At 36.2% G+C, this 13,772-nt stretch overlaps 1 protein-coding gene across 1 annotated transcript in view; it reads left to right on the top strand.

Annotated features, from left to right (window-relative positions):
• The window catches only part of FRMD3 (FERM domain containing 3), a 125,047-nt gene that overhangs the window by 94,963 nt on the left and 16,312 nt on the right, over positions 1-13,772 (top strand). Inside the window, exons 7-10 of the mRNA XM_088524517.1 lie at positions 5,463-5,550; positions 7,328-7,416; positions 10,129-10,192; positions 11,256-11,344. Of these exons, the coding sequence (XP_088380643.1) occupies positions 5,463-5,550; positions 7,328-7,416; positions 10,129-10,192; positions 11,256-11,344 (330 nt within the window). The remainder of the gene's footprint in view (positions 1-5,462; positions 5,551-7,327; positions 7,417-10,128; positions 10,193-11,255; positions 11,345-13,772) is intronic.

The following is a 13,772-nucleotide window of genomic DNA, read 5'->3' as shown; positions in this document are numbered from 1 at the left end:
TGTTGTCCACCAAGACTCCCAGGTCCTTCTCTGCAGAGCTGCTCTGCAGCCGGTCATCCTCAGCCTGTATTGGGCCATGGGTTGTTCCTCCCTAGCTGCAGGACCCATCACTTGCCTTTGTTGAACTTCATTAAGTTCTTCTATGCCCATCTCTCCAACTTGTTCCTAGATTGTTTTTAAAAATTCAAAACAAAAGCAATTTATTTTATTCTTTGATCCCATTAGGTAGTTAACACTGCATGATATCCTCTCAGCTTTATTGCTAATAGTGTTGAAGAAAAGGTAACTACAGGTAGCTTTGAAGCTATCAGCCTTCCACTGTATGTAAGCACATGTAGTTAAATTTCAGTCTTATGTTGGTGGAATGAGTCACGCTAGTACCACAGCAGATCTTCCAGCTTACATGAATAAAAAGGCTCAAAAATGATATTTGATATTAGAAAATTGCAATCGGAAGCAACCATACTTTTCCAAAGAATTTTCAATGAAAAAGTGAAAAACATCTGGTCAAATAATGTCTCTGAAAAGGATGCATTGACTGATGAACTCGCATACAAGATATTTCATTCTTTTTACTTAATCTTACCTTAATACAGGTAATTTTTCTTTTAATAGGAATTCCTAGTAGTATATTTTATTGAGCACCAGAGAAAATTTGCTTGAATTGAAAAGTATAACTATACTTATCATGAAATGATAAGTTTTGTTTGACCATTCTTTAGCTTCTGTGTTCTCAAAAAGCCTTTCTTTTTTTTTTCTGGTTTGTTTGTTTGTTTCTTTCTTTCTGGAAAGTGATCATAATCGTGCTCTGCAAATATAGTTGTTTTATTTTTCAAACTAGTGATTAGCAATCTGATGGTGAGGTTTGGATTCAGGTTCTGCTATATAGCATAAATATTGCTGAATTTGTCTGTCTTTGCAAGTTTCCAGGAGGCAGGGACTTATTCATTAGCTGAATGGACCTGTCACACTCCCCGCTTTTCTTGGAGCAGGGACTTTAAGGGTGAGGTCTATCTGAACTATCAGGGATCAATTTAATATGCTATGAACAAACACAGAGTTCAATAAATGTCTCCATGTAATGGCAATAGATTTTAAATAAATGATAAAGGAATCAAAATGGCATCTGCCCTATGAATATAAATATCTAAGTTTCTCAGCGTAGATTGTGGAGGTACTGTGTGGTTTCAGGGATAAGGCTGAGACAAGTAACTTGAAATGCTGTGTTAGAAGTAAGTGGCACATGCTATTACGGTTAGAATGATGTAAAATTAAACCATTAAGCATTTAGTAGATTACGTAAGAGAGGCTGTTTGGTTTAAAGGAATTACTTACATTTTTATCATCCTAGAATTCCCTCTGAGAAAAAAAACAAAAACAAAAACACAGTTTTGTAATACAAGTTCCAATTGCTATTTGGATGTTCTGTTTTTTTTTAAATTATTATTAGTTTTTGTGTGTCCCAGCAACATTTCTTCAATTCAGCTGCACACCTGGTAATCAACCAGGTAATTCATAAACCACCTAATAGTCCTTCTTTTCATATGCAAACTATTTTAAAGCCTTTTCTCTCTCTTGATGTCAATGGCCAGATCCATGCTAAAAGAAGAAATGCCATTGCATAGGAGATGTGCTTTGCTGTTCTGACATACTTATGCAAGGGGCTAATGAAACACCTTTGCAGTTACCAGTATCTTCATTCAGTGCTTTTCTTTGAGATTATCTTTGAAAAATATAATTTATTATTAGTACATTTGTGATTCACTACCAATTAGTCCTCTTTAGCACTTTTATCTTTGCTGATAACTGAAAATATGACCAGAGTGGTTGTATTAAAAAAGCCTTATTGTCTGCCAAAATCTTCTAAGCTTGGAGAAAAAACTAAACAATCACTTAAGGCCTTAAGCACCATAATATAGCTTCTAGACTCTCTGCTGCTCATAAGAGGAGACTGCTGTCTCTCCTAAAATTCCAGTGAAGGATGTCCACAGCTGCAAGGCAAAGGGCAGTTGATGAAGATTGAATTTATGTTATTTACAGCTTTATGGCTTGTGCTTTTTACCAGTTTGAATGCAGATGTTTCATCGTGCTTCTAAAGGCCAGATGATTATAAGCATACTTGCTTACTGATTTAATTGAATTAATTGCATTTGAACACTTTGAAAGACAAGAGCTGGGCGAAAACTATGACATATTTTGTATCTTTCTTAGGGATTTGCTTTGTTTCAGGCGCCTTGGCAGTGGCATCAAACCCATCACCTCAGTATGGGGCGATGGGTCTAGTGGTGGGATCTGTGGTGGGGTGTGGTTGGTTGCTGAGTCTAGGGGTTTCTTTCATTTTGTTAGCCCTGTTTTTGGTGTACTTAGGGGGGATGTTAGTGGTATTTGTGTACTGTGTATCTCTGGCTGCAGATCCGTATGTTGAAGCTAGGGGGGATTGGCGAGTTTTGGGGTATGGGGTAGGGTTTGTGGTGGTAATTCTTGTGGGTGGGGTGGTATGAGATTTTGCAGGGTTGGGAGGATGATGGGTGGGTACGGTAGATTGTGGGGAGGATGCTTTGGTTCGGGTAGATTTCAGTGGGGTAGCCATGTTTTACTCATGGGGGGCTGGGATGTTTATGGTGGCAGGGTGGGGACTGTTTTTAACACTGTTTGTGGTGTTGCAGTTAGTGCGGGGTCTGTCATGTGGGGCAGTTCGGGCAGTTTAGGTGTAGAGAGGTCAGAAGATAGTTTAATGGAGAATACCAGCTTTGGGAACTGGAGGTAGGGGTTTGAGTCTCCTTTTTCTGAGATGTTGAGGTTGGTAGGTTTTTTCCTATCTTCCTATTCTGAAAAGTGACTCCTGTAAGGAGCATGCTAGGCAACTGTATTGCTAGTGTGTTCTGCAGCAGGTTTGTGAAGCATACAGATGAAGCAAAGGATGGACAGTAATCAGATTTTTTATTAGCAGGTCTAAAATACTTCATAAATCAGTAAGGCAAAGTAAATTAAATCACTTGATCAAGGTCATTCAGGGAGCCAGCTACAGTGAATTAAATTTTGCTTTGCTAATACTGTATAAGCGTCTCTATTCTTTTAAAGGAATTGAGACTAAATAATTCTGTGCTACCTCATCCTTCACTTTGACTTACTTCAGTAAGAGATATATACGTCAAATGGAGTGAAGGGGAAAAAAACTTCTAATGTGAATCAGTGTGAGGAGCCAGAAAAATAAGCAGATAATTTCTGTGATGCCCTGGAAAATATTCCCCACTGAGCTTTCTGGCCCTTGAAAAGCTTCAGAGTTGAAAGTCCTTTGGGGAATAAACAGAGTTTCTACATCGTTTAGGGTATACTTGTATTGAGCCTAATGGAAGAAAAAGAAAATGTTGCAGATTTTTCAGGCTTTTGTTAAAATACTTTTTCATTATAATTTTAGGAATATTTAGATTGATTGATTTCTAGGATTAATGATTAATTCACAGTGAATAGCTGTGGAGTTCTAATTTCACTGATCACTATATTTTATTATTTGTCTAGTATACAGAAACTTTTCTCCGTAATATTAAAGAATATTATTGGTCATATTGAGCAGGGCAGTAGGACATGCTGTCTGGGTACTAAAAGGGTTGTAGAGTAATGGAGTAAACAGAATGGAGTAAACAGAACTGGAGAGGGAATACACAGAATTGTAGAATCATTATGGCTGGAAAAAACCTTCTGAGATCGAGTCCAACTGTAAGCCCCTCAACACCATAATCATGTTAAATCATGTCCCTAAGCACCTCACCTACATAGTTCTTAAACACTGCTGAAGACAGTGACTCCAGCACTTCCCTGGGCAGCCTGTTCCAATGCTCCACCACTCTTTCCATGTAGAAATTTTTCCTCATATCTAGCCTGAACCTCCCTGGCACAACTTGATGCCATTTCCTCTGGTTCTGTTTTCGCTGGTTATTCTGGAGAAGAGATTGACCTCTGCCTCACTGTAGCCTCCTCTCAGGTAGTTGTAGAAAGTGATAAAGTCTTCCCCGAGCCTCCTCTTCTCCAGACTAAATAATCCTAGTTCCTTCAGCTGCTCCTCATGAGGTCTGTATTCCTTTCTTTTGGCTCAAGTTCACAAAGCAAAATAAAACAAAGACTAGTGATAGAATCAAGACCAAAGTTGATGGACCAAACTCACAGGATGTAAGGATGTCCAGTATAAAACATCTTAAATTTAATGATGAACACATGCTCAATAGGTAGGAGCTACTGTATATTTTGACCTGAATTTTCCTGAGAGATCTGAATTAACGTATAGCAAAGATGCACTGCATAACAGTGCTTTGTTTTTCCATTGTGAAAAACATAGAGGAAATATTAGTGGAAATATTTTCACAGATAAGGAAATACTGCATGTTTATGTGTAAGGCTCTTGCAAATAGGAACTTTAAAGGCTTTTTGACAAAGCCAATCAAAGGAGTACCTAATGTCAAATTGGTAATCGAAATAAAATGTTGGCTTTTGTTGAGTGATAAGATTTGCTGTGGGCACCTTTTTGTTTAGTAAATTTCATTCTACACAGAATTCCTGTTTCTGAGTTAAACTGGACCATGATACACAGGGGTTTGACTTAGTATGACTGTTCCTGTGTTCCTTTTGTTTGTCTATGTCTCTTTTTGTGGGTGACTTTTATGAGAAGCCTTTGAGACCTGGCTTTCTAAATGCCCTAAGTACCACTCGTTGTCTCAAGGTGGTATTTCTGTCAGAATCACATACCATAGTCATGCAAGCAGTAAATTTCGTTTATCAACTGACATTCCAAGTTTCTGTGAGTGCTTTCTATAAAAAAACAAGAATTAGAGAATCTAAAGTGAAGTAATAAAACTTTCCTTCAGAACTCGAGGCTTGAGTGCCGTGTTTCAGGCTTCAGTATATGTTCATGGTTGATTATAGACATCCTAAAAATAGGGACATATAATGGAAATGCTGACAGATTCTAACCTATCATGATGGTAACAGGCACTTCTATAATTAGGCATGATTCTTGGTAGAGAGTGTAATATGATTGCCTTGTTTATATCCTGAGCTGGAAGGAATGTTTGTTAATCTAGACAATCCTTTTAAATGAGTTTGGGAGCAAGGGTTTGTGGGAAAAGGATGGAAGGGTTTAATTTGTATTCAGCTAACCTGCACGTACATCAAAAGATAACAAATACTTGAAGAATATTGGATAACTGGCTAATTGCATAGTATGTGGTATTCTAGAAGCAAGCAAAAATACCAGAACTTATCTGAAAAGATCAGGCATTGGACAATTCAGCAGCAGAAATCATGTGAAAACTTTCCAGTCTTAATACTATAAATAGAACAGCCTTGAAATTGTTCATATATCAGTAGATTTTTCCCTTTCTTCCTAGGAATCTAAATTCTGCAATCAAAAAAACCTTTTTTCCTGCCTTCTTCTTGTGGTCAAACTATTGTTTCTTTTGTAATTTTAGAGGTCAGAGCCCAGCTATTGCTGAATTTAACTTGCTCCTGAAAGCACATTCTTTGGAAACTTACGGTGTTGATCCTCATCCTTGCAAGGTAGCACTTTTTTTTAAGTAGCATATAATAAAAATCCATCAAGTTAATTGATATTGATATATTTTGTGGGGAGTGAGGGGAAAGGGCATTTAAAGATATCAAGAACAAATATGGAATAATTTTTGAAGGCCTTCCTGTAACTACAGATTTCACTTCATTTGGGCAGAACATTGGCATGTTTAAATTCATATATTAGTTTTAAAAAAAGTGACACTAGAGAATGTAGAACATCATAGAAGAGTGTAAGCGGGTGTTCAAGCAAAAGTTTTGATTATAAGTAGTCATTTATTTTCATTTACTGCAAATGTTTCAGTAAATACTCTAGGTATGAAATGCTTCATGTTTGACAAAATTTTCAGGGTCTGGTTAATTACTGCTGTCCAAAAACCAGAAAGGCCTTGCCAGGTTTTTGTTTCAAACACGAGCAAAATATGCAAATCGTTGCAAGAACAGCAAATTAATTGTACCAAGAGGAGAACTGGGCATTTAGGTATTCTACCACTTAACTATTTTATAATTCTCTGTAAGAAGGTGAACTTAGTTATCATTTCTGGTTGTTCAGTACACCTGCGTTTTAAATGCCTTTACTTGCAGTAATTTAATATTGTCTGCTTCACATTTTAACTGACTTTTCTGGCTTATGTGCCATCCTATTTGGTGGAACAACAGAAGTGCATAATGTTGTCTGCTTAGCTGCTCTAATCTAGAGGCTAATTTCACATGCATGTTACTAGAAATGGTGCTCCTGCTATGAGATATGTGGCTTAGTTCAGAGCTCACTGTAGTCAATGACTTTGTAAATTTTATTTCCATAATCTGCATACTGCAGATTATCCAAGTGCATCTAGGAGACGTATGATGACACTTGACAAAATCCAAATTGACTTGGCATCATATCCTCTTTGTCCATGCAAGGAGGCTAATCAAGTGGAGACATGCAGGGCTTTGTGGGCCATGCTGACAGCTTGAGAAAAATAGTCCAGATTTTTGGAAGTGGACTGCAAAACAAGATGTTTTCCTGGCTCCTTATACCTTCTGTGCAATTCTGTGGCTGCTACCTAAGCAGCGTAAATGCCCATATATTCTTGATAGATCACATTGAACAATAAAGCAGATGATTAGTTTAGCATAGTGACAACCTAGAGCTTGGGGTGGACAGGAAAGCCAGCTAGTGTAAAATTCACCTGAATCTGTTAAAAAAAAACAAAACACCACCAACAACAAAAACCAAAACAATAACAACAAAAATAACTTGAATCAAACCTTTTATTGTGGAATTGAAAGGAAAAAAATGGTCTTTTCTAATTTAAGGCAAATATCATCATGTTTTTACTTATACTATCCTTCAGTCACACTTCTGACATGATTATTGTAAGTGTCACAAAGGAACAACGTGTAAAATCCTAAACACTAGTGAAGTAGACATGAACCCCGGGATTATGTTTAGCCATTACTTTCAAGTATGGGACAATACAGAGAAGTATGTTTTCACCAAAATAATAAATATCCCTATGGACTCCCTATGTGACATCTGCTGCAAGTAAATAAAAGCAAAGCACAAGATGTTGTTACTCTTAAGTGGCTAAAAATGAATGAGGTTTATGCTGCCAAGAGCAACATTTACTCTTCAGAAATATGTAATTAGCAAGGAAAATTTATTTCTATAATGAAAATAAAATGCAGGTAGTCTGTAATGAAATAGGAATTTGCACTATCAGTAAGAAGTACCCCAATAGAGAAGGAAAAAATTACATGTTTCTTTTTTTTCTCTTTGAAGGACTCAGCGGGGATGACCACATTTTTAGGATTCACAGCTGCAGGATTTGTAGTTTTCCAGGGAAATAAAAGAACTCATTTGTTAAAATGGTAAGCATATAAAGTAAGAGTAGAATAATATGTGTAAGAGTCTTTTTTCCTTTCTTCATAGTATCTTCACCTGTATTTATTTAAAGTGAAATAAGTGAATATTCTTTTTTCTGTCCCATCACATTTCAGTTTTAAAGCATCTTAAATGAGAAGTATAATAATAACAATTTAGTCTTATTCTTCTTCCAGGCAGAATTATTCCAGAAATTGAGCTAGTTCATACAATGCACAACCCTGAAATTAAATAAGAGCTCTACTCTGGCTGAGCATCCCTTTTTATTTTCTATAAATCACCAGAGAGGCGTATGGGCAGAGAGGTCTGGAAAAGTTTATAAGTATCCACCTACATCCTTATTTGGCTCTGATAAAAGTTATCATTTCCTCAATTCAATTAATTTTGTCCAATTAGAAAAGGAAACAAGATCTTATTTGGTAAGCAGAGGAGGTCAACAGAAGAACAGAATGCCTTTGATTTTTCTTTTTAGACTCTTTTTAATTTTTTTTTAAAAAATTATTCTTTCTAAGAAGAAAACACTTAAACAGTCATCCCTTGTTTCTCTGGTGTTTATTTTTTTTTCTCCTGACTTAGCTGTCCCTCTAAAGGAAGATATAAAACTGAATTCCTGCAGGCGTTATGGAAACCGTGTCTGCGCCCTGAGCCATGTGATGCAGAGCGAGCATAGGCATGTTCAGGCATCAGGGTATATCCCGTTAGCCCTATGGGTAAAAAGGTGGCAAGAGTGGTTGATTCCTTGAACTTAAGTTGTGGTTGTGTTTCAGTGCTTCCAGCCTGCTGTAGGAGAGCAGGTGGGCAGGATATACATTATGAGATTTTTTTTGTATGAAGGTATGTTTTTCCTGGCCTATGCATAGAAACTTCCTCAAGAACTGACTATCCTGAAATCTCAGCATCACCCTCCCTATGCTATTCATCTCCCTGTGGAGAGTGCTGGAGATGTTCCTCTCAAATACAGTGGTTTAGTTATCCCGGATTTGTCTGACAATTTCCCTAGGGTTAAGCTCAGGTAGTCTTGGTAGGTAACTGTACTTGGGGTGATTTATGCTTTTGGCATAACAGTAGTGTGACCATAATGTCATCCTGTGCTCAAGGGAAGAGTGAATATGACTTGCCAAGTGTTCATTGACATACTTTGGGAGTTTAGGCTTACTCTGTCTGGTTTTTCATGTTTTTGCCCAAGGATGCTTTGTCCTTTCGGAAATCTCTGAGTATTCATTTGCATACATTGTCATGTAAACAAGAAAATGAAATAGTGATGAAATACCATTAAACTGTTTCAGTGTTAGACAGGCTTTTGGAAGGTCAATCTGATCAGATTTATCTGGACATAATACACTCTTTGTTTAATATCTGGGACCTTATTTTCTGAAGAACTGGTAGTTAGGATAGCTCTTACTGATATTGTCTGAAATTTGCAACAATCAGTAAAAATCCTAATTCATCTTTGAGATTTTATTTTCTTCAGGTTTTACTGATCTTTTCCCTCAGAATCTCAACATATTTTGAGAACAGATAGACTTCAGTAAGCACTAAAAACATGTTAATTATGATAGACACACTGAAAAAATATTCTCTTCAAGTGTCACAAGAAAAAAAAAATGAAGATGGGTGTGCCTGTATGTTTTAGTTTAGGTTAAAAAAATGGTTCTATTTATCTGAGGTGCTGCAGCGTAAATCGTTATAATTTTAAAGTCAACACTTGATATAAATTTGTTTTGTTACTTCAGTTAAACCAAACAAAATGTTATTAGGTTCCTGGTTTGCTTTGAAAACTTGTCCTATTATTGTTTCAAAATATGTTTTTATATTTTCTCAGATAATTTTGGATTCGGAAAATAAGTAATCTCTGTGTAAGACTGTAAAGTGTACTGAAGCTCTGTAACCTCTGTCCAAAATCAGTATGGTTTTGAATAATACAATTTGGTAGAAATCCTGAATAGAACATTTCTCCTTACCTCTAGAATCTTTTCCGTTTTAACCATCTGCTATCTAAAATCTTAAGTTTATGAGACACCTGAGTCTCCGTTTCAACTGTGGTAATCACAAAAATTCTGTTACTACTTAAACAGAGGCAACATATTGCCTTAATATTGTGTAGCACTATTTCATTCTTTGATTGTGCTTTGAAGCTTTGTTAAATGAAATTTTGACATAGATGTGTAACCTAGTGATGGACAATTCAGTAATTAGTGCTGTCAATCTTTATTTTTTCTCATGATGTAATCTCTAATTACTCTTTCACCAAAATAATGTATGACATAGACAAATAAGCATATGGAAAAGAAATTGCTGGTGAAAGTGCTGGCATCTACAAAGTCAAATACCTTTTTATGCATCATCTGTAAGCTAAGAGTCTTCCCTCACTTCTAAAACATCCTAAGGTTTTAAGAACTAAAAGGAATTCTAGGCTGTATTACAAAATGTAAGCATAAGCTTCAGTCCTTTTCCACCAGCCGGTTTTAATTCTTCAAAGATGCATAGGGATGTAAAACAAACACTCTGGGCTGATGTACTCTAAAAGAATTTAGAGCAGTACATGCTTTTATGGTCAAGGTTACAAGACTTTGATGAAACTCTTTGTTGTTTTATAACTTACTTGGTATGGGAATCAGCAGAATTTGCATACAAATAACTGCTCTTACCTATAGCTCTGTCTATCTTTCCAATACTTAAATGATTTTTTCTCTTTTCAGGTGTGATGTCTATAAATTGAAATTTGAAGGGAAGACTTTTTATGTGTTCGGAGCTCAGAAAGAGGTTGGATTTGATGCTGTTGTGGTGGAAACTGTGTATTTGATTTAGAACCAATTAAAATAAAATACTGTCATCTTTAGTTTTGATATTAAGCTTTGAAGCAAGCAATAATTGTATTTCATATTATAGGTAAAATGTAGAATACAAGTGAATGTGAATATTACTGATTTCAAGAGAATGTCTAATTTTCAAAGAGGTCAAATGTTTGTCCCTTTACCTTCATCCAGGACTGCATTGTCTGTTGATGTATTTGTTTTACTAGTCAATTTTTAATGACAGAATTTTTTTAAAGCATTAAAGCTATGCCTAAGCTAAAGCATGAGCAACATCTCTATATGACTGAAAATTCAAATGGGCTTTGATTCCTGGATTAGAATGAGATATTTTGATTTAGCTAATTAGGATTACCTCCTCAAATCTTGCTTAGCTAACTGAACTGTAGTATGATGTAGGCAGTCAGGGATCCTGTTATTGGCTTGTTAGTATTGAAATCTAGAGATTTTGATCTATAATGAGTTGATTTTGATACATGATATTGAATGATTTTGATACTGTAATGAGTTCTTCACCTCTGACAGGATGATATAGCTTTAGGACACAATCTGGGTGATGAACAGAAAACAGAAGAAGAAAATAAGGTTCAAGATGCCAGTGTGGTACCAGGGAGGATTTGACTGCAGGAGGTAGTGAATAGGGGGAATGTGGATGGTAAGCAGCAGAGCAACTGTGCAACAGGAAGGGGTAAATGTAGAAAGTTTGTTCCTGTCATTTTGGCCTGCAGGTGATTGGTACTCTATATGCTCTTCTCTAGGCTCTCAAAATATCCCTTTTCATTTCTGGGGCCATTGCATGGGCAGTTGGAATATCTGGTCAGAATTTCTTCCTCATGTTCACATCAAGTATATATGGGTTGTACTTCTGTGAGTGAACCAAGGGTTAAGGCTCTACAGAGAAACTTGGTCTTCAGGGTATCCAGGCCATGCTGTTGCTGTCAGTTCCTGCTGATTCAGTCTTTCAAAATTCAACATTTGCATTGATTTATTTCCCTTCTTTTCCTTGCATTTAGAAAAAGACTGTGCTGTCTTTCCATACCTCTACACCAGCAGCTTGCAAACATCTTTGGAAATGTGGGGTGGAGAACCAGGCTTTCTATAAGTAAGTAGACTTACCTCAATTGTGTATACTAATGCCTGTAATGTGTATGTGAGTAGATGGAAGTTCTATATGAAATGTTCTCAGTTTCATTAGCAGGATTCAAAATGTGAACAGAATATACACATATTAGGGGAGAATATGACTTCATTTCAAGCCAGTACTACACAGATGCGGAAGGAGTTGGAAGTGAACTTTTTCCAGCACCCTGTTTCTGCAGCCCTGTAGTATGAAGTCAGATAGACAGGGTGCAATAGCTTCTATCTGGGAACATAGCTGTTAATCTTAGCCCTGCTGTTAAGTGCCTTAAAAACTGAAGAGATTGTGTAATATGCAAAATTCTCTGGGCTCTTCTGACAGGTAAAGCGCTCTCAGTAAAATCCAAGGAGAGTTGAATTCAAGATTCTGTACAATAAAATTAAGAAATAATAAAAAAATAAATATTCTTAGAACAATTTTGAAAGCTGAAAGCTATCTAGTTTACAAAATATGTAGCCTTAATAATATGTAGCCCATGACAAAAAAAAAAGAATCTTCCTTGTTCTCCAAAATTTCTGAAAGATTCTGAAAATTATTCCTCATTAAAAGCCCTTAGGCTTTTTTTTTTTTTTTTTAATATTTCTTTTTCCAAAAGTGACTTTGTTAGGTCTTTCTCTTTGTTTACTAACACTTCCCCTTTGGAACATAGCTTTTATTCTTGCTGCTTAGTCTTTCCTGTCATCATTTTGCATATTTGAGAAAATTATTGTGTTCCTCCTGCAACACAGCGACACCAGTAGCTGCTACAAAGGTAGCTTTTAACTGGCTAGGAAGAATGTGTTTCCTATTGTGGATGTTAATGACCTGTTTTATTTTGGAGGAGATTCATTATTTTAACTGTGATGCAATAATATATTCAATGCAATTTACTCAATTAAAGTACAGAATCAGAAACAGGAAATACAAGCTGCTACAATACAGCTGTTGCTTCTTCTTTATGTAAACATCTACTCTTAAGATTCAGTTATAAAAATATCTCTAGGAAATATTTTCTATTGAAAGTATGTCAAAGTAGGAAAATAGTGCATGTCGTTTGGTCGAACAGTTTTAAGTTACTAGAACTAAATGTGGGAAATGGAGAAGAACAGTTCCTCCATGTATCCTTATCGATACATGAAGGAGAGACATCTTTGCTTTGAGTACTGGTTCACGAGAAGGGCTCAAAGGAATATAATCTCTTTGCTTTTGTAGTTGAATGGTTGTAGTATTTAGCGTTTGGTTTTCAATCACAGATGTATGTTTTTCTCGCTTCTGCTTTCCAGATGGCTGAACAGCCCTGCTATGGGGTTATTTCTTCAACATGTTTGCTTAAAATTATCTTGCCTGTGTATATTTCAGTGGGTCTTACAAGAGGGAAGTGTTAGTCAAGTGAGGAGTGGCAGTGGTATTTTGTGGCCAGAAAGCTGCCTGATTGTTGGGGAAATAATAATGGTTAGTATACAGAGTGTGAAAACAAACATGCAAAAGGAATGAAAACCAACATGAAACAGAGATAGCTGTGAATAAAAGATAGGAAGCAGTTTAAAAGCATCAGAGGTGTTGTACAGTCAGAGATACCAAACTATACATTGTGGATCCTCATTACTAAAGAGCGTTATAAAACTTATGGCTCAATTGTCTATTTATGTACTATATGTTACCAACCAGGTATTCTGATGAGAACAAGCATAACCAGGTCTTACATGTATTCCTGATAATGACATTTTACCTTAATTATACATGAGTTTTTCCTCTCCTAGAAGAGCCTGGGACTTGAAATTTAAGCTAAGATTGTGGAAAGTGGAGTTTTATTCATGACTCAATCCAGGGCCAGGGTTGACTGCTGTGATTATTTTCAAATAGCTACTACATCATGTTCTATTCCTCTACGTAATCACAACATATGCAGCAACCTTTTGTCAAAGCAATCAGAGTATGACCTACAAACATCGCGCAGACCAGCAGATAGGCCATTTCCTTGAAGATCTTCAATTTTGAAATGGCAAACTGGTTTTACATCAATTTTCTCACTCTTGGATTCTAATAGACAAACTTCTAAAATTTATAGAGGAATAGAATATGAGGTAGTCTGCTTATAACTTGACTGTATGGACAGATGGGAAATACAGGTGTTCTCGGAGACAAACATTACTGTTTATTTGTTCCATATTTGTTTTATCTATGGGAATGCAGAAATAGCCACACTTTCCTGAAAAGGTTGGTATTAAGAAGTTTTTCTAAGGGCTGTTGGGCTGTTGCAGTCTTTTCTTCATCCTATGAATTGAAGTCCCTAGATATGAAACATTTTTTTCTTGCTTTTCTTTGGTTTATGCACATTCTATACTGTCTACGTTGTTTTGTGCCATCTTAATATAAAGATTTGTATATGTACAAATATATAAACTTGGAAAGG

Source organism: Tinamus guttatus, unplaced genomic scaffold (genome assembly GCF_059628265.1).
Source record: "Tinamus guttatus ecotype Peru unplaced genomic scaffold, ASM5962826v1 Tinamus_guttatus_pri_ptg000021l, whole genome shotgun sequence".
NCBI classification, from domain to species: Eukaryota; Metazoa; Chordata; class Aves; order Tinamiformes; family Tinamidae; genus Tinamus; species Tinamus guttatus.
This window is presented reverse-complemented; position numbering and strand designations above follow the sequence as displayed.